This window comes from Amia ocellicauda, chromosome 9, assembly GCF_036373705.1.
Source record: "Amia ocellicauda isolate fAmiCal2 chromosome 9, fAmiCal2.hap1, whole genome shotgun sequence".
NCBI classification, from domain to species: Eukaryota; Metazoa; Chordata; class Actinopteri; order Amiiformes; family Amiidae; genus Amia; species Amia ocellicauda.
The window spans coordinates 32,662,593-32,685,019 of NC_089858.1; the positions used below are offsets into that span (position 1 = coordinate 32,662,593).

The following is a 22,427-nucleotide window of genomic DNA, read 5'->3' on the forward strand; positions in this document are numbered from 1 at the left end:
GCTAATCTGTGTTTGGAATGGGGTGTATTTATGTGACTTGTGGTTTAAACTTGTTCGAGGTAAGGAGATTGTTGAATGGGCTGAGTGCTTTGAAACAACTCTGATTAAGGTGTGGGTTTGCCACCTGGGCCCCATAATCCCAGCACACAATGAATCAAGTGAATCACATCTAAACTGAAACTATGCTAGATTTATATTTATATTCCTGGCCATAAAGGTTATTTCTATGTAAAATGTATTATTTGTTTTCATTATGTAGCCTATTTTTGTTATTTGACTTTTCCTACTACACTATTTTGCGTTACTACTTGGTGTAAATAGTAAATTCAGTGGGTTGGCAACAGAATATCACTGTATTTTATGTTTTAGCTCCAAGCTACACCATAGTCTCTTTATCTCCAGATCTCCATGGATAAAAATGACATTATGACACAAATGAAAAGACTTGTTACATGGTGTCTTTTAAAAAATGCAACATTTTACCCAATTGAAATATAAAGGTTTGCTTTAAAAGAGTAAGTGAAGGTCATGTGATCATCCCATGTGATGTGATTCATGGTGGCTGGGATTTGTTCTCCTATTGGCTGCAAAAGTTTGGCGAGTCTTTGCTTTTGGGAAAATGCAAGGATGTGAATCTGAGAGGGAGCAGTCTGGCTGTGAGGTTGTCTCTCTCACTACCACCCGTTCGGATTCCCCTCAGTGCTTTTGGGAAGGTAATTCTATATTTATAGTGCAAATGTTTTTCAGCCGTGTGTCTCTCAGTCCAAGTGGAGTGGGTGCCAAGCTTTCTCTGCCTTTTAATTTCCAATCGGCTTTGGTGCTTTCCTTGCAGGCCTGTATTGACTGTCTGAAACTGTACCGGATTGTAGATCTTTATGCAATAACAAGTTGTTAGGCCCCTTGTTTTTGTCCATTCCTCCTGACCTCTCCTTGATCTTGCTTTGAACTGAATATGAACTGATCTTCAGAGTTCACTAGCTAACCCAGTCACGCTTTAAATGGCATTCACACAACACCAACCCCGCTTTCCTCACACAGGGCCCTGTTTGCCTTCCCAGAGGCTCCTTTGTGGGAGTGCAGTATCTTCCTGCTTCCACGGTGTACTTCCAGGCCTGCACAGACCCCGACACAGGGCTGGAGAGCATTTCTGTCTGCCTGCAGCTGACATTTCTTTGTGCCGCATTCCTGTAGTTGCAAGACTCAGCCAGCCGTCCTTTTCTGAGGCACAACCAGCTGCAAAGTAACCCCTCCCTCAGCCCCAGTCCTCTCCTCCTTGCAGAGGATGCAATAGGAGGGCCCTGTTTGCAACCCCCCTGCTGCAGTGAGAGATGGTATGCCCTGCCAGTACAGTGCTGTGCGCTCTGTCATTGCCTCAGTAGTAACAGAGCGCTGTGTGTGAGAGACGCTGTACGCTTGCAGCTGCTTCTCATTTTCTCGCCCGCCGCGTCCGCCCCTGCTATGACCCTTTTTAAAAGCGAGCACCGCAGCCCAAGACGTGAGTATCCGAGCCTGTCTGTGTGCTTTCTTCCTCCCTTATTATCTCTGGGAATCAAAACAGCATGGCAGCCCCCAGAAACTAGTGGCGCTTTGGCTGGAGCCGGTAATGGCAGCGAGGTCGAGCACTGCGCCGTGTTTCTGCTTTCAAGTCGAGGCTGCTGTCGCCTGCGTCGCGGAGAGCCGGCCGGGGGATTATTTGGGGGATGGGGATGGGGATGGGGGTGGGTGATCACAGCAGACCGGGTCTGATGGCTCGGGGAGGGGGAGTGGGAGTGGGAGTGGGGGTGGGGGGTCGATTGGCCAGAGCCTGGGCAACTCTGTGCCCGTCAGAGAGCAGGCAGCCGCGGGTGACTCGGTAGTGGGGAGACGGGAGGGGAGGGAACTGAGTGTCCAGTAGTATTCAGGACTGACCTCAAGATCCGATGGGTGCATTTGTCCTGCCCGCTGTGAAATAAGCCAAATACTATTAAAACATGTCGAGGGCTGCTCCAGTTGACTGCGAGAGGGCCGGTCATTGGATCGTGTCCGAAACTACGTACCCGGTGCCGCCGTGCAGCCGCGTCTGGACAGCCTGGGAGAAGTGCCGCACGCTGGAGGGCAGCCGGAGCTTGTAGTTATTTTGTTGTTGTGTTTGCAAAAGCAGAAGTGGATGCATTGCCCCCCTGAACTAGATCTTACCTGCCAGGTTTATGATCGCCTTTGTTACCTCTCCCCCAGCCAGGTGGGGACCCTGGGTGGACAGACAAAGGGAGCCGAGTCCGTGTATTGAGCTCTTTATCCCACTTTAGTGTCTCTGTGGTGGTGACCAAGGGACTGAAGTGGGTGGGATTTCAGGACCAATAATACTAAGGATATATTTCTCCCTGTTTAAGTATTTGCTGTTGTTTTACACACAACTTTACTCATTAGTTTTAAAATGAGGATTGCTCTCACCCCGTCAGCACTTACAGACACATGCTAATATTTTGTTTGTCAGTATTATAGAAATACATTCTTACACCTGGTGGCAGATTGGGATTTTAATTTACAGATATGTTTTACAGTTTGGGCTTTGAACTTTAAAAGTCCCCCATAATTTATCACATGATTCGGCAAAGGAGAACTGGATAGAAACTGGATGTTGTTTGCTGTCCTGTAAGATCTCTTATACAGCATTTTAAAGTTTCCTGTAAACCCTGTTTCCTTTGTGAAGCTTTTCAGACCATTACCCATGCTGCATTTAGAGGCAGCAGAATGAATGCACTAGATGATTTTGGTTGAGGATGTTAAATCGGTGGCATTGACTGACACTGTGCATATTTGCTGTCAGCTCCGTGAAGCCTTGTGAAATCCCGAGTCCTTCTCCCCGTAATTGTTACTGTGATATTCAAGGACTGAAGTCTGTCAAGAAATGCCCATAGATACAGCTGGAAAGGTACTGCTGTCTCCCTGCCGAAGCGGTTGCATCCTATGAAGTGTGTGCGGCTGATGGAGCTGGTTTGTAACAGAAGAAAGTGCAAATGGGAATCGCAGCTCATTTACAATGGGAGGTACGGCATGTAGGCTACGGCACGGTGGAGAAAGCGCTAATGAATGAGCAAGAATTCTTCTACACTTCAGTACTGGCTTTCATTTTGACTTCCTTTCCTTTGCTGCATCCTGTTTTATGGACTTCGTGAGGCTCATCTCATTGTTGAGGAACATGTAATTGCCCGCTCCCTCATCAAGCTCCCCACCATAATGTGTTAGTCATCTAGGTATTAAAAGGCAGTTTTAGCAATAACACTTTGAGGTAAATGGCCTCAATTACCCAGGAAATGATGCATACTTTATTATGTAAGCAAACTGTGAACATACCTTGTGGCCCTGCTGAAAATGTTGGGTGAAGTTCCTGGCTAGTGAAAAGGCAGAGGCAGCAAACAGATGGCAGTTATCCATAAAAGTTTGCTACATAGAGGAAAGTATTTATCATCATCAACGATGTGCTTGTAAGCTGTGCTAAATAAAGAATGGATCCCATCCCAACTCTCTATCATTGCAGTAGGGCTTGACACTTCGATTTGACAGTTTGAGTGCAGTGTAACAGTGCCATACAACAACACAACACGTATTGACTCTAGGTTCACTTGCTAGATTTGTAGAAAATATACAATTTAATTAAATGTCTGCATAAGTAAACATAATTTGACATGATGAGGATGGTTATAATAATTCACAACATACATTTTATTTAAGAACAAAACCTATTAATCACATGACAGCTGTAGCTTTTTGACACGAGCTAAGTACCTCAGTGGCACACGGCACACATTTTTGTGTGCAAAACAAATTCATCTTCGCCGTTTTGCACAAGGGGCTTTGAATAAATCTTACCACTTACATTAAAAAAGAAAAGACTAATTAGGTAATTATCAAATTTGTATTCACACATTTTTCTTCATTTATATATTTATTTACACAAAATATTTCGGTAACCTTTTGTTTATATTTGAAGATGAAGAGGCATGTTTTTTTAATCGTCTTCAAATCTATAAAGAAGTGACATTTTTTTACAAGACAGAACCTCTTTTCTAAACAGGATGTATGTTCAGAGCATTCTCCATGCACGCACACAAACGAAAAGTATTATTTAAAAAAAAAAATGTTTTAGTAGTGTGGTAACCTTGTGATACCTGCTTTGCAGAAAACAGTCCCTCTTGTTATACACCAGCCTCTCTATTGACTTCATGATAACTAGTGTCTTGCAGCTCTTTAATGCATTGGGCTTCCTAACTGTTAAGGACTGTGTATTCTTCTGTTGCTAATCAAATTCCATCTGTGTTGGTCAGTCTGTTTTTCCCAATGGCTATTGTCTAGATGGCAGGTCTTCATAAGTAAATAGACTAAATAGATCGTGGGGGAAAGAAAAACCTGCCAACACTTGGGTCTTGTTATAGTGATGTGTGGCCGCTGTAATAGTCTGTAGAAGATGTCAGCTGCCAGCCTTGTTCAGCCTGACACTGCTATGTCTCATTTAGGTTATTAAAAACGGCAGCTCAAGTTACTGTTTGTTTTGCTGGCAGTGTCGCAGAGTCACAGTATTTACCAGCGTTCCCCACCGTGATAATTAGGAGTCATGTCTGTCTCCCTGCTTTGGAATGACTAATGTGTCAAAGGCCTTGCCATGATGTGTCAAGTGATATTAGATCTGGAACCTGTTTCAATAGCAACTGAAAGTTTGACTTGAAAAGTGCCTTTTAGCCACACATGTGCATGATTCTTAAAATGAGTTTGAAAGTAAAGTATTATATTTTATGTATAGTCTATAGTCAGCCATGAAAGCTCCTTTTTCTAAGTGTACCATGCTGTACCATTTGTGTACGTCCCTCCACCCTAGAAGACATGGGAAATGCAAAGAGGAAATACTGTGATGTCTTGGTGTAGTTTCATGTGCTTCTCTGTGATGTTGAACATTGTATTAATCTGAAAGACAGAATGGGAGAAAAATAACAGACTTCCACACATTTTCCTGGCAGCCACTTTTAACCCAAGGTGCACTGCTTGTGGTCATGTGACTTGAAGATCAGCATTCAAATTATTTACCAATATTAAAATGTTGTAGCATTTGTTTGTTCCATCACATTCTGGAGCTCTAATCTTAATGATTAATTAAAAAATAAATTCCTGCTATTTCAGTGCTCTGACAAAAGACTGCATTTCTCTCTCAATTCCTATGTACCGTGGCGTCACACTGGGAGCCTTGCTGAAGCAACATTATCGCAGTTTCTATAATTACTGTTTTTTATTTTGCTTGTGTTGGTAGCAATGTATATGAAAAGTTTTAGATTTTCCACCATTATTATGTAATGTCTTTATTTATCAGAATAAATACATTAAAGGTTCCCCCATTTTTTCCCGTTTGTAGTTCCAGCCACTTGATTTATTGTTCAGATTTATTAGTGAAACAAGGGGGAGGTGGGTGTATGAAGTGACAATAATTCACTGTTAAAAAGCCTACAATTCCTTTTGAACAGAAAGGACAAGGCTATAGCTAATAGGGCTTCTTTCACACATTTACATTCTGTAAAAACTTGGCCATGAAAATAAACATTTCATTCAGAATCTACAGAATTGGTAGCCACTGACTAATATTGTTTAGTTATCATGTAAGCTATATAATTATTCAGCTTTAATCAAAAATGAATTCAGTCACTCTATTGCTGTTTCCGTTTGCATATGTTAGTCTATTTGTCCGTTTCTGATTCATAGTTGGCACAAAATCATGGAATATAATATAATGGGAGCGCCTCCAGATCCAAACTACACTTTTATAGTGGTTTAAATAAAGCTGGTTGAATTAAATGTGGTTTCTTTTTGTATTGATCCAGGTTGTAGTAGCCTAATTAATCAGTTTTTCAGAAACGTCATGGAATACACAGTTTGGTTAGTGTGCCGTCTTTGCTTTGTACCTCTTGTGCTGTTGCTTGGTATGTATTTATTAATTCTTCAACTTTATTATTTATTATTATTATTATGGATTCTCACTGCATGAGTTTTAAACCGCTAAATTAGAGCCACCAGTCGCTTGCCATGATTGAGATTATCAACATTGCACATCCTTTAAGAACATAAGAAAGTTTACAAATGAGAGGGGGCCATTCGACCCATCGTGCTCGTTTGGTGTTCATTAATATCTAAGTGATCCAAGGATCCTATCCAGTGTTCCCAAAAATGTTCCCAAACTTTCAGCTTCAACCACATCGCTGGGTAGTTCATTCCAGATTGTGACAACTCTCTGTGTAAAGAAGCGTCTCCTGTTTTCCGTCTCGAAAGCCTTGAAGCCCAATTTCCATTTGTGTCCCCGGGTGCGTGTGTCCCTGCTGATCTGGAAAAGCTCCTCTGGTTTGCTGTGGTCGATGCCTTTCATGATTTTGAAGACTTGGATCAAGTCCCCATGTAGTCTCCTCTGTTCCAGGGTGAAAAGGTTCAGTTCCTCAGTCTCTCAGTAGGACATTCCCTTCAGACCTGGAATAAGTCTGGTTGCTCTCCTCTGAACTGCCTCTAGAGCAGCGATATCTTTCTTGAAGTGTGGAGCCCAGAACTGTCCACAGTATAACACCACAATATTTGGTGAATTTTTTCTTCCTTTTCCTTGAAGCTTATGTAAAAAGGGATGTATTGGGAATGTTATTCTGCAGCAGAACACCAAGTGCCATGTATGGTGCAGGTGGCAATTTTATGGTTAAAATACTTGTTGCATTGCTTCCATGAGGTGGTCTTTAAAACAGTTATCTGCTTGGACAGTGTTTGACCTTTTTTGTGTAACTGTTGCAACCAGCTTGTCTGATTATTTTCCAGTTATTGCTGTCAAGGTGTACTTTGTGGGCATTATGAGTCAAATGTACTGAATGTGTTACTAAACCTCAAATAATGTTTTTTTATTTGTATTATGTTATTGGAGACAAATCCAGTCACATTATTAAAATACATTTTTAAATGTGTTTTAATTTCACATTGCCCTTGCCACCGATTCACAGAGGGTAGGCCTAGATTAACTGCATCTCCTAATACGATTTTCAGTTTGGAGGTATTCAGTAGTCATTTGGAGAACAAACAAAATGTTCAAAATATACTAAACTTTTGCGTCTGCAGACTCGTCTGTAACTACAGATACTCTCAGACATCTTTACTGAATATTGCCAACGAAAATTGTACAACTGGTAATGACAAAATTAAACAATACTCAAAACCATGGATACTCAAATACAACACAGCCTTCAAAAACACTTTCTATTGTAAACCAAATAAACATGTATTTATTTATTGTCTGAAGTCTCACGAAGGATTTTTGGTAATTTGAAAAAAATATTTAGCCAGTAGTTTGAGAAAATATATCGGTGCATTATCGGTGGAATATGTGCCGATACCGATATTTATGTAAAAGGCCAATATCGGCCGATAATATCAGTGCTCCGATATATCTGTCAGGGCCCTTATTTATTCTTGCATTGATTAAATGATCCCGGAGATTGGTTGTTCCTTCGTGATATACCACTTTTCAGTTGCTCAGCTAACATTAAACTTTTGGGGAGTCTTCTGTGCATTTAGCAAAAAATCCCAAACAGCAGATGGTTTTCGAGACATTTGTTTTGTTTTTACGTTTGCATTATATTGCACAACAACACTTTGCACAGTGCGGGCTGAAGAAACAATAGCGCAGAATAACACATGGTCCACATGCATGCTGGTGGATGGGGGACAGTACTCTTTCAGAAGAAAGAAATAGTTAAATTATCAGTGTAATCGTCCATTTTCAAAGTACTTTGTTTAAATTTAATCTGGTCCAATACCTGCTGACACGACTGTTTTGAACTTTGTTATATCACAAAACTTTTTATTTAAGAAATGGGCCAGTGGGCAGGAATTTGCAGGAGGGGGCAAAATGAGGATGAAGTGGAATAAGGAACTCACTGCGGGGGGTGTGGGGGGCTACACCCAGAACATTTTGAAACTTGGAGACCTGAAATGCGTGATTCTGAGTCATTTGAAAGTCGAAAAATTTAGCTCAGAATCTCGCATCAACCGACATTATGCAGGGAAACTGGACGTGGTTTCTGTTGCTTGTTGATCCTAGAGATCTATTTCAGTGGAGCTCTGTGATTGAAACGGGTGAGGATGCACAACGTTCGATTTGTGCGCTGCTAGAAATATGCGTCTTCATTGGCAATATCTGTTTCCGCTGCTGATGTAGGAGTTTTTTGGTGAATGCAACTCTATTGTTGTGATGCCCGAATTCATCAATAACAAAACATCTCCATATTAGTTTGACATCCTTATTTATGTACAGGTGCGTGGAGGAGTGCCTGAGGTGCACGGTTCGATTCCCGAGCGGGGAGCTTCGACCTACGAAATAATTACTTATTTATTACCATGGCCCCGAGTCAGCCCTAATCATTATCATTATTATTATTATTATTATTATTATTATTATTATTATTATTATTATTATTTTTAATAAAAAATGTATTCCTATTTTAAAAGCATTGTTTTTAAAATATTTTCGCGGCCCACCTGCAGTACCTCTTCTGCATGGTGTTTGACCCCTGCATCCAATTCCATCATTCTCTGGAAAGCAAGGATAATGCCTGTGAGTTTACAGTAGATTGTGCCATATTGCAATGTTTAGAGCTTTGTGGTTTGAAAATCTGTATTGCCATAATGCTTTGAATTGGTCCTCATTTCTTTGGAAAGGAACCAAATATATCTGCTTCATAGATGTGTGGTGCCTTTTCCAAATGCGTGCTATAGTGGTAGAGCTCGTTGTCTCAACCCCTAGGAATGTTTAATTATTTCCTAGGAAGTTTTGCTGAGGCGTATAGCATTTTGTGCTATAATCATATCCTGCTGAGCAGTAAGGATGCGCCCTCGCCCACCAGAGGGTCTTCTTTCAGTTCTGCAGGACCATACATTGACATCAGCACCAAATATATACAGTGAGTAACACTGAGTCATTACTGTATAAGTGACATTTGAATGCTACACACATACCTATTTTCAGCACGAAATAATTTGACCGTTTGAGGTTTGGCTGGACTGTGTGACCATCCTCTGCTATAGTTGAACCCCTGTTTATAACCAGAGCATCCACTGTAATACGCCTTTCTTGTTGAGCACAATCGGCAGCTTCCTCCAGCTACATTCCTACTACTGCCATTTCCTCAGAGCTTTTTATCAGAACTAATGATCAATTAAGCTGTACGACCTAAGATTATATTCCATTCATAAATTTAATATTGACATGGTACACTATAATGACAATATAACATTAGTTTAACCAGACACATACACCTGTGAGTGTAACGTATCAGTCCCTTAGCAGGCTCAGGCCTTGGACTAGCTTCATTATCTTTCTCCCTCGCACCGGCTTGGCTATGATGTATCCCACCCCTTTTTGGTAGTATTCTTGACTTGAAAGCTAATGGTAGGTTGCAAATGCAACCCTGGTTATCTGAAAAAGTAAATACTACCCACAGGCTGTGAGGTCACATGTAAGTCTTTGACTCTGGCAGAAAGAGGCTGAGCATCAAAGACCGTCAGTAGATAAAGCGGCAGCTTTGTTAGACAATTGCATTGACTGAGTTCCTATGGAAACGACTGTGTCCCTCCCCCTTGGACTTGGTTTGTCCTATTACTATGTGAGTTGTAACTTGAAATGTAATATTTAAAACACGGTGATTACGCAGAGACCATTACACTAATTTTGTAACATTTCAAATTAATCTCTGCACCTGGACTGATGGGATTGCTGTAGCAAAGACACTGAATAATTATGCCATTGAGAATCTTTGAAAATCTACCTTATTTCCATAATTTCAGCATTTTTTGGCTAATCACTTGGACTAGATTGTAGATTCTAAATATAAAGTTGTATTTTAAAGTTTCAGGATTACAAACTCAGACAGTTTTTGTTTTGCAGTTATGCTTGCAGGTGTTTGATTGATGCTCTGGTACACATCATGTTTGGAACTGAACTGAGAAAAATTTTCTTTAACGAAAAGCAAAAAATAAGCAAACCATCCACAGAATGGATGCAGCCGTATTGAGACCACCTCCTTTGCGTGGTCTCTGGACGGTTGCATTTAATCATTCTTTCACACTCGTGCAAAAGAACTGAACCAGGAAACTAAATACAAGTGTGAATGCCCTCTTAGTCGAATATGAAATAAAATATAATTAACATTCCAATTTTGTGCATATACTCGCTTTGGCCAAAATACTTAACACTTACAGTAAATAAGTGCTTAAACAAATAAGACCAACAAAACCTTGATATTTTCAGCAGTTGTTTTACCCTCCATTTCGGCTATGAACATGACAAAGGTATAAAAACTCAGAAATCATTCAACTTTTGCTCCCTCCTATCTAGCTAGCTAACCAAATTTATAACGGAACTATCTAGCGATTTTTAAATTTGGCAGATTAATAAGAACATCCTAAGCAAGACAAATTGTTTTATTAAAGAGGCTATTTCACCAGATATTAAGTTCTTTTATTTTTATTTGATGTTGTGAACAGTATCATCATCATCCACTGCAAGCTGCCAACAAAGAGGGCAACCTCCTAAACTGTAATCTGGGGGAATGTTCTTATTAATTGTTGCTAATCATTGATTTTACGCACCAATGTGCACTGAGGATTAAGGGACACATCTGTTAAATCTGCCTTTAATTTTTTTTATGTTGATTAGCTACATACCGTACCATTGCCACAGCTGTCTGAATCCTGCGGTATATTTCTTGACCAACAGATGTTGCCGTTGATACTGATATTTTCAGCATCAAAACAACCACTTAATACCACCAAGGAAAAGTGTTTTAATATAGATTTTTGTGTCAATATTTTTTTTTGATGTTCATGCATTTGTTTGGCCAGGCAGCACCTATTTGTGATGTATATAGCTGCGGGAGACCCTGCTTTGACATGATTTCACTTTGAGTATCTAACGTATTGGTCTAATTAAATTTTCATAGATTTATCAAAGCTTTGATGTCTTCGGCAAATCGTATGTTGTCAAATTAGCTCCGTTTAACTCCGTTTTGAAGTTCAAAAGTCTTGAATACTACTTCAGGAGTTGCTGTTAGTTTTGTATCTGAAGGAAATTAATACTTTCTATTGTATTACTCTGTGTAGTAGGCTATTCTTAGGAAAAACAAACCGATTGTTACAATGCTGGATTCTGATTGACACAGCTACAGCACTGATTAACCAATGTCAATGGTATTGTCACTATTTGGGACTACTTAAGATTAAAGGTAAATAAATGCATTTGTGGGTACCACTTATGACATGTTATAAATAAGAGTATTTACTGAAAATACGAACTTGACGTTTAACACCCACATTTAGTTTCATCATTTTGTTCAGAACAGTAGAACATTTGAGATTCTTCTCCAATCATCAACTTTATGAGCCTTGATGACAATTTCTCATGACCTTATCCTGCTAAGTGTTACACTGGACTGTAACAGGCAGTGGTACCACTATTGCTCAGACAGATATAGATACAAGGGCAGCTGATGGAGTTTTTCTCGGTGTGACAACGTTGGCCAATCAATCCGACCCTCGTCCACATTGCCACGAATCAATAGCTCCATTCACTGCATCGATCGACGGCCGTGGCCACAGGAGGGGGTTGTCGTTGCTTTGTTCTGAAGTCGCGGCCATCCGTAATGGTAGAAATCTTTCTGCCCCTCCAAGCCTCACCTCCCTGCTAGCTGTCCACTGATTTTGAGTGTCAAAATTACCTCTCGTTCCCAGAACCCAGCAGGGCTACGGCAGAAGTCCTCATTAACATGCTGCCTACAGCATGGGAAAGGGAAATGTGTCTAGCTTTGTGGTTAGAGCTAAGGGACTGGGAGAGAGAAGGCACTGTGGTCTAAGGTCAGCCACAAATACTTTCTGTGTGGGCTGATGCTTCCGCTGAGGTGATGGGGAAACTTGGGAGTGTGTGGTCAACCCGGGAGAAACCGCTTTCCTGGTTTCTTATTGCTCATTGATCAGTCATCTTGGCGTGCCAGCGTCTCTCCAGTTTAAAGTGTGAGAGTGAGAACTGCATTAAGGGGTGTGGTAATTCAGATTTTGACAGGCATGTGTCCATAAGGAGGCTTGTTAGAAGCAGGAAAAGGAAAGGAAGTGAAAGGAGGAAGTGAGAGAGGGAGAGAGAAAGATCTTTGGGCTTTTTGAGTCTGGTGCAGAATTGATGAATGGTAGTGAATAGCAATTCAAAAGTGGCAGATGGAAGGCAATTAGATAGTGAAGGAAATAATGTGTCTGTCCCTCCTGTCTCTGTGGGGATGGCTAACTGATAGAGGGGTCAGCTTTCACTGGCAGACCAAGGTTGCTGCCTGTCTCGTCTCTTGCCTGCTGCCCTCTCAGACCTAGCACGGCAGGGTGGCGTACTGCCAGTCCTCTAAGAAGGAAACCAGTGTCCTGGCTGGGTAGTGCCTGGGCTGTCTTTCTTTCTGTGTGTGTTTCTCTCTCGAAGCAATATACTTCTTGGGCTGTAAAAAAGGCAAGGCAAATACAAATCTTTCTCTATATATTTATGGATGTATTCATATAAGCCTTTTTTATTGCATTTATTTTTTAACCTTGGTCCATTCATTACTACTTGAAGCTCCTCCTGAAGGGCCTGTTGTGGATTTACCTTACTTTCCGCTGAACATAACCGTTATTGATGTACACATGTAAGGAGATCTGGGAATTACCTGAACTAGGCCTATATAGATCCACCTCCAGATCATTATTTATTCATTAGACTGTGCCTTCATCTAAAGCTATTTACAAGGTTAAGATGAATACAGTACAACCAATATGCAATACACAAGATTTATATTGATTTTAATTTATTTATTTTATCAATTAATAATAAATAACATTTGACCATTGGAATATATACCTTGCAGGTTGAGAGGAGATTAATCGTAAGGAGAGATCTGACATTAGAGACCTTCTGAACTCATCCTAACTGGTTCAGCCCTAAAACAAGATCCTCACTGGGAGAGACCCAGCCCCAGTTCTTCATTGAGTTGCCTTTGCTCTTTTCCAGACATAAGCATGACTGGGGAATTGAAGTCCACCCGCCCCAAGACGGGACCCAAGCGGCCAGGCAGTGCAGTGTATGGGTGAGTGATGTGTCTTTTACTCAGGAGGGTATGGGAGGGGCATTGGGGAGTATGCGGAAGACAGGAAAGGGGCAGGAACAGCTTCCTTCTCCAGTTGCTGTTGTGTTAATTTCAGGTTGAGCGTCACAAAACAAAAATCTAGTCGCTTTTATGGACGCCTTCTTCATTTAGGGTCTAAGTGCCAAATCACATTCTCTCAGCCTTCATTGACAGGCACCCTTGCTATCCAGTTCCTAATCTCTAACCATGTATCAAGGCTATGTTATATATATTGATTTTATTTTAATGCCTGTCCTGCTGATTGACTCTCTATTGAGAGGTATTGAAGATTGACGGCAGGGTGGGATTTGTTATTTCTTGTCTGTGAGAACGGACCTTGGTTAACGATGGCTTCCTCACAGAAACGTTCTGCATGGAAATACTTTGACCAAGTAAATGAAAATACTGTTTAGTGTAAAATATGTGCAGTGCAATTAAACTACCACAAATCTACAACTGTATGTTAACCCACCTAAAAGCCAAACACCCTTCTGCGATGCTAGCAGTGACAGAAAAGAAAAGAGAAGCAACACATATTATTAAGCAGCTAGCTACATACATAGCCAGCTACTGCCTATATAGATTATTTTTATGCACTGGAACTCCAATGCACAGACTGAGCTTCCAATTTGATTTAATGTAGACCGGTAGTGTGGTTTGGAAACATGGGAAAAGTAAAGCGTTTAGTTAAGTGGATTGTATAAATTAGAAAGCTAAATAGTCTAATGTATTTTGTATGTATTGCCACAACAACACCAATGTCAAGGTGTTTGCCTCACAGCCTACATTGCTAAACTACTATTATAGAATGAAAATTTTAATGTAATAATTGAATAAACGTTTGAAAAGAAAAACACTTGTCGGTCAGGTTACAGCTGTAAATATTCAGTTCTTATGCACGCATGTCAACTCATAATTCACGGAAGACACCCATATTTTATAAGCAAGTTCTGACACGAGATGCATGAGAGTTGACGGCTTATGTTATTGCTGATTAAATGGCATTTCCATGTGTCTCCTAAGTATTAAGTATTTTAAAATAAAGTTCAGAAGTTATTGCAATAGCAGTAATTGTCACATTACATGATTTCGCATTTAATGTAGATCTCATTTTTATTTGGGGTGGAATTATTGACAGCAACAATATTTGCACATCACTAACTTTTATATGTTAGGTAAGGGAGAAGCTGATGTATTTAATGCTTAAGTTGGGCGATACTTAAATAGTTTATTGCATTTGACCACAGAAATCTATTTTATGATTTTAAGTTAAACCCAACCCTGCGAAGATTGTGCTTGTCATGTGGCCAGAGGGTAGTACACAGAAACCGCAGCGAACAGCATTGTGCCAAATGGTAGCCTATTCCAAATGATGCACCATTCTGTTGCAAGTTTGAAATGTCTTCTGCAAGTTGAAAGACTTTTTTAATATTCCGCTGCTATTGCTTCATCATACAATTTTTATAGGTGGTTGATTTCTGTCAAGTTTAACATGATAATTAAGTTCACAATCATTCTTAAGTATCTGCTTACTACAAACTGGGGGCTGTTTTATTGGCTGAAAATAGTTGAGTGTAGGGCAACGTCTGGGACATTTTGGAAGATCTCCAGATGTTTGTGTATGGTAGATTTTAATTCAGAGTGGTATAGGCTGAATCCAAAATTGAGGATTTTAGTTAATTCAACACATTGTTTTGATAGTTCATCATGGCAGGTGAGTAAGTCCTGGAAAAAAATATTTCAGCAAAAGAGCAGTCATTTTTCTGAAATATATTTGAGGATGGTGGGGTACTATTCTGCCAGTCTGTGACAAATATTCAATATTAACTAATCTTGATGCGTTAGATCATTCATAATAGATCACTGTTTGGATATCGCATGAAAGCAGATGACTGAAAGGCCAGGTTCCCAGCTCGTTTGATATAACTTGTGCAGAGGAATGAAATGCTGTGGTGTGTGGAGCTGTGTATCTTCATTAGAAACATAACCTGTAGCAAACAAACCTTCCCAAACTGACAAAGGGGCTTAAGAACAAATTAACTATATTACACTGTACAAAGTCTGTTAAAAATAGAAATTAAAAATGAATGCAGTCAAATTAAGGCAATCAAATTGGAAATAAATGCACAACAGATCTCAGTAGAATTCCAGTTGAATGTAAGAGGGTAGGGTTGGGCATTTTTGAAAATCTGTACTTATAATTTGTGGACTAAATTAATAAACTACCTGTTAAATTAATCAATTCAGTATGGCAGTGATAGTTTATAGTACTACCAATAACATGATCTACAATAATACAGGTGTATTTTAAGAATTGTGATAATACTACTGGGTGTTTTCTTTCTACTGTCAGTTAAAAGCCAAACTTCTTACAATCATTCAGTTGTTTAATACAGTAATATACACTTCTAGAAAATATGATTTCTTAGTAATATTGGATTGTTTTGTTTGTCCTGACCTACATTCCTAGTGGATTTTTTAATAAAAGATTTAAGAACAAATTCAGTGAAAAAAATAAAATATTTCAGATATTTTACTTTATTACTTTAACAGCCAAACACTGCCTACGGTTAAATTACTTTTCAATATTATTAAACAGTGGGAAAGGTAAAAAAAAAAAAAAAGGAAAAACAAGTGTGCATTTTGGAAAAATGGAACTAGGCATTTTGGAAAAACTGTGCAATTTCTCAAAATAGAAAATCAGGAGCCCTATTCATCCCTCTTAATTAAAGATAACACTGTCTTTTCACTGTTTTGCATAGGATGAGAATACAAACTCTATAGAAAGGCATCTCAAAATCAGTCTTTTGGTTTGCATTCTAACTGGACTGGATTTCTTCATGAATCGAATCTTATGAAAAATGATTACACGTAGTGTTTTGATTTAATATTTAACAGCAAAATATTAGGCCTATGTGTAGTTAAAATACATTTAATTGTTATTAAAAGGGGAAAAAGTGAGGGAAATAAAAAACAGAACTGGGCATTTTTGAAAAACTTAATTTTCTTTGAATGGAAAATCAGGAGCTCTACCTATGAAACAAGTGAAAACGAACGTAAAATTGGAGCTCACATTGAACTTGTGAATGCACTGTTATTGTTACAATGAGAATATTTCCAGGTCTTTTCACATTTCACTATCTAACAAATTATTTTAGTCCTTTTTTTGCCCAGTGGTATAATTACATCGATGTTGAATTCTGCAGATGTCATAGCGCGATCCTGTATGGACTGACTATTCGCACTGCTGTCTCTTAATCTGATGCCTCTAAATCAATCCTTTTGGCCTTGGTAATCCATTTATAATTATATGCAAATTCTGATCTGTGTTCTAGAATAAGCCTTTATCTATTAGAAACCGTGCAATGATATTATGAAAGTTTTACATGAACCTGAACTGCTTAGTACGTTGCACACACACATTCTACAAAATACTACAAATTCACGTAACCAATATTAATATACCATCAACAAAGAAACCTGGATAAAATCTAATTTAGATGATTTGTCATGATTGGGGGAAAAAATAATCTCAAAAAAGAGGAGAACCATTCACCTCCATTTAAAAAAATATCTGTTGAGTTAACACTACAGCGCCGAGCCAGTCAATTTGACCGATTTGGTTATTAAAATTTGAATTACTCTGTGTTCCTAAATACACTGCACATGTTCGTGACTTTGAAAAGTCACGTGACAAAAGTTTGACTTTTCCTAAATATATGTATTAAACATGCCTACCCCGTTTTAGCTGGATAAACGCGAAAATAAATAAGTTATAAACACATTTATCTAGAATAGCCAAAATCGGGTTATTTTGACCGGTCATTTAAATACATAATAACTCAAATATAACCCATAATCCTGCCTGCCCTTTACAATACAGTCAGTCTGGCACTCAAGTGGCGATCTCTACCCGTCTACAGTCTTTCATGTGTTTGAAAAACACACGCATTGTACAGCATTGCAGGTGTTTTCTAACAGCTGTATTCAGATTGAGCTGATACAGTGATTACCTGCAAATACACATGGATTTGAAACGGAGACTGAAGAGATCTCGTTTTGGAAATGCTGTGTATATGAACATGACTGGTTCAGGGGCTTCAGTGATACTGGGAATGACAGATCATTCGTGGGTTTGTGCCAGTGCTGTGAAAACACTGCGAGTGAAACGCAGGTCCACATGGCATCGAGTGCTTTTTTACTCCACTGATCAATACGTGATGCTACTGCACAGTACAGAGAGCAATAGCGCAGCACATCCACCAAAATAATGATTCATGGACATTATCAGCGGAGGAGCATTTATTGCGATGCTATATATTCATGGAGCAAAAGTATTCACCTGGAGAGGCTGTCAAAATGCAGTGTGAGGTACGAGCTCCTGCAGGGAAAGTGCAGAAACTGTCCTGTGTGACTGTACGAGCTGTCAGGTATGCAGGATAAATATCTAGTAAATAGTTTATTGAAATACAAAGCTACAGTGAATACAAGCACTGTATGTTGAAAACAAAGTTTGCACGGTGTTGAAAATGTTTACTTTAGTGTACAATTATGTTTTGATAAATGCAATAGTTATTTTTGAACTATAAAATATTGCTTTTGAGAATTATTTCAATATTTACGTTTGCACTTGTTTCATTATCTTATTGTTTGCGGTTTTTGAGCTTTTTGCTTATTGTATATATAGTTATTCATGTTTTGACTTCAGTGTGCGCGTTTAAAAAAAAAAAAAAAAGTGCGTTGTTATTTATAGCAATAATATGATCATAAAACATTAATATTTCGATTTAAATACTACATTTGTGCTATGCAAATGTTGGATTTGAAGTTCATGAATACAACTTCTGAGTTTTATACGATGGTTTGCTTTTGATTGTCATATCGCAGCTGTTAAAGAGCTGTCGGTTACAATGACCGGCTATGGCGGTGAAGGTAGTTCGAAATGTCGGCGCTTCTAAAGCATGTTAAAGGTGATTATTCAGATTCAAACATAGGTGCAGTCCCATAGATTATTGGTATCTGTTTTATAATATAGAAACTTTTTAAAAAATGTACATATCACTTATTGCTGCATATTTTCCTCAACCAGATTTAGTTTCAATATTTAAGTAGATTTTCTTCCCACAGGGCAGTGCACAGTTAGCCAAATGCAGCCAGGGATGGGTTGGCTTGAGTTTGCCACGGTCTCTCCGGAAAAATGTGGATTTTCATTTGTTTTTTATTAGAGATTTGTTTCGACATGGAAAACCTATTCTACTGTATGCAATCGCGGCGTTGGCAAACTAAATGTCCTCTGGTGAACAGTTAATGTGAACACAGATGCCACATATACTGGCGCCCGGGGTTGTCAAAACGAGTATTGGCCCCCAAGCGCCACAGACCCAGGATACGCCACTGGATTTGAATACTCTTGGAAGTCCCAAGGGAGTGACACCACAGTAAGAGGCTCATCTCCACCATAAACCCTGTTAAGCTACGTACGAACAACTCGGCTCTCCCGTCTCCTTCATCTCCAGCTCATCTCCACACTGTGTCCTTTGCTGTCTGCTGCTCATATGAGCCAGAATCTGATGTCAGTGCCACAGTGAGAGGTGGGCAGCTCTGCCAGCAAGGTCCACATATGCCCATGTAAGCGTGCACACAAGATGGATGTTGAGGTAATGCTACAGTGGAGCGCAGTTGTGCCGGAAGTCAACATCCATTTAGCATTTGCAGAAGGTCAACAGCTCGGGGAAAGTGAAAGCTGCAGGAGTCAGGTCTAATTATAGCAGCTGAGCTCACACTCAGGCCGGGCTCAGGGAGAAAAGGTAGGGCATGCCTGGCATAATAGTCTTACAGAGTCGAGCCTCAGAAAGTGGTTCAGAATTATGAATCTTATCCAGAACAAAACAAATTTGGAATTTAATACTAGTTGACCTAAAATAAACATCACATTTTTCAGCAGCTGTGTAGTTTTGCCATATCACCTGTACCTCTAATATAATTGTTTAATTCAGTAACTATATTCAATTAAATTGCTATCATCTGAAGAGTATACTCATAATAGTTTGTTCCAATACCCAAGTTCTTTGTTGTTGTTTGTTACAATATCTCTTGGATTTTTGTAAAAATGGTGCTCTCGGTATGCTTGGGTCGGTGTTGAGAGTGAACCGTGACACTGCCACCAAAATAATTGCGGTATACATTATAAGTGCAACGTTGATGATATGCATTTTGGGTAATATTGCCTTTTCATCGAAAGTTGACCCTTTGTAGCGTGATCAAAATTCCTTTCATCCACAATCACGACAATACTTTTTCTTAACATAATTAAATCGTTACATCGTAATAAAAGTGTATTGTAAAGAAATCGCACTTTAAATTGTTTTCCAATAAAACAATATTTTAAGCAAATGCAAGAAAACATGTAAGTACTACAAGTAAATAACAATATTCTTGTGTTCACAATTTTTCACACAGCTTACTTTCTACAGGGATTTTGATGAGAAATACCAACATATCGACTTGTTCTGGCTTTAGAAGGGATCTTCGCGGTGTGACGATGTCCCCTGCTGTGCTAGACACCTGCTCTGAAGTGGTACTTGCAGCAGATAGTTATTTCTTTGCTACTGTTGCCATCAGAGGGAGCCAAGGCTCTTTGTTCCGCCACCACAATCGGTTTCCTCCTCATGGAGGTGCTTAGAAGTCTAAAGTGCAGTCTGCTGGTCCAGTGGTAAGGAGGAGGGAGGGCTGCTCTTCTTTTCTGAAGAGAACCTGCCAATGTTTTTTCTTTTTAGCAGGAGGGTGTTGTGCAGAGTCTAGTACTTCTGTAGATGCACAGGGCAGTGTCAGAGCTTTCTCGTTTAATGACACCTGTATGCTTCACTGAGTAACAGAGCTCATGTTGTACCATAATGAGCCTGTTATGGTGATGCCTCTCCCATAGCTTTGGACTGGTCTGTTGGTTTAGTGGGTGTGTTGCTTGTTTGGGGCTGTGCTGATCAGGTGCTCGGATGCAGGCCTGAGACATTGGTTGAAATCTGACGGTGATCTGGCAACACATGCTACATACCCATGCCACATAAGTTTGTAACATTGGAGACGCCCATTAGGCCAACTCCCTTAAGCAGTGGACCCCCTGAGATTTGCTTTCTCCTATGACTGTCTGTCATCCTATAGGAGTTTTTGTTTTTCTCTGATTAATTGTTTACCTTTACATTTTGGACTATCTATATGATTGATCACTTCATTGGACTTCTAATCTGTGAAGTGCTCTGTGACAACCTCACAGAGGATGCAATACCAAATAAAATTGTATTGATTGAATGATAGCCATCTGTGCCACCTATATCACCAAATCTACAGAACAGAAAATTAAAATATAGTGTATCCTGTTAAGCTTATCTGTATTTGAGGTGACAGTTTGACTCCATTATAGTTACCATGTCTCCTTGGGAAACCTGTGAACAGTATAAAAATGTAAAGTTACTTAAACTGAAAAATATGAAAGTGTAACGCACAACCTAATTGATATTAATATGAATTATTCTTGATTATTGTGCACAGGAAACACTGATCAACAGTTTACTATTCTGCCACTAATCAGACTAAGTAAACGAATGAGAAATGTGAATGATTTGATTGGGAGTGTAATTGCACATTGACATTTATTGTTTATGATTTACTGGAGAAGATAAATAGTGCCTTAAAATATTAATATCTGCAGAATGAATAATACACATGAATACTTACAACAGATGTATAGAGCCTTGATTAGTTATTATTCTTGCTGTATAAGGTCATTAAGCAACAATACTCCATTTAACAAATGGTATAATTCTTAATTTAAAAGTTAATGCTTTTCCATTTAAAGGCAATTTAAAAACCCATTCCGTCTCCGAATGCCCTTGTGAACTGGGGTCTCAAACTAAATTTCTAGAAGGATGCCATGTCTTCTGGCTTTTGTTCCTAAAAGCTCACAGTTATTTAATTGATCTGATTAGCTGATTTAGCAGTGTAAATAATATTTCTATCCAGGTTACAAAGAAATGACTCCGGGCACTTGGAATCAAAACACTACGTGAAGCCGTCAACTGCGAAAAACAACAATTACTTTAAAACAGTTATTGATAAAAGAACTAGATTCATGAAGAAATCCAGTCCAGTTGGAATACAAACCTGCTATAATCCTCCAAGAAATGGAAACGTTGAACCACCACTAATGGTGAACTGCAAAAATGTGCAACATAGCGATTGAAGGCACCACAGAGTATGGACTCCTAGATTTCTTTTAGAGGGTGGGTTAAAATTAAGATTTAATCCCAGCCTAAATATGACCGCCTATAGCGACTCATTTTGAATTTGTATTTGCTGCTCCTTAAAAAGGGTGTGTTGCCGGCCCAGGGGATAATTGACTGAAATTCACCTTCATCACTTTATTTTTTCTGTTGAACCATCTGAACGTGTTTTAAAACTCAAACAGCCATTCATTAAACCACCTTTCTTCTCCATCGCGATCACATCTGTGGTTCAGCTATGGGTTTACAGAACGCTCAAAATAGAGAATCACAGTTAATCACGTTAAAAGATATAAACGTGTTATTAATTTTAAATGTGTTAACACTGACAGCCCTAGTATGTATGTATGTATGTATGTATGTATGTATGTATGTATGTACAGTACATACAGTACTGTGCAAAAGTTTTAATCAGGTGTGAAAAAATGCTGAAAAGTAAAAATGCTTTCAAAAATAGATGTTAATAGATTATATTTATCAATTAAATGCAAAGTGAGTGAACAGAAGAAAAATCTACATCAAATCAATATTTGGTGTGACCACCCTTTGCCTTCAAAACAGCATCAATTCTTCTAGGTACACTTGCACACAGTTTTTGAAGGAATTTGTCAGGTACGTTGGCCCAAACATCTTGGAGAACTAACCACAGTTCTTCTGTGGATTTAGGCAGCCTCAGCTGCTTCTCTCTCTTCATGTAATCCCAGACAGACTCGATGATGTTGAGATCAGGGCTCTGTGGGGGCCATACCATCACTTCCAGGACTCCTAGTTCTTCTTTACGCTGAAGATAGTTCTTAATGACTGTCACTGTATGTTTGGGGTCATTGTCATGCTGCAGAATAAATTTAGGGCCAATCAGATGCCTGTAATTGATACACATTAGTGATTGAATGCATTAAACACATTTATCCTGTTGTTTAGCACATTCATTTAGTTTCATAATTGGTTACCCAGTAGGCTAAGACTAATCTAT

General features: G+C 39.2%; 1 protein-coding gene across 3 annotated transcripts in view; it reads left to right on the forward strand.

Annotated features, from left to right (window-relative positions):
• The first annotated feature begins 583 nt into the window (after nucleotides 1-583).
• LOC136759233 (RNA-binding Raly-like protein) overlaps nucleotides 584-22,427 on the forward strand; it is a 75,343-nt gene continuing 53,499 nt past the window's right edge. The window contains exons 1-2 of one of the 3 annotated variants that reach the window (XM_066714132.1): nucleotides 584-713; nucleotides 13,064-13,139. In XM_066714132.1, coding sequence (XP_066570229.1) covers nucleotides 620-713; nucleotides 13,064-13,139 — 170 coding nt within the window. In that variant the 5' untranslated portion in view covers nucleotides 584-619. Of the gene's footprint in view, nucleotides 714-1,348; nucleotides 1,496-13,063; nucleotides 13,140-22,427 lie in introns of those variants that run through there. The other 2 variants (XM_066714133.1, XM_066714135.1) reach the window with 2 other exon arrangements.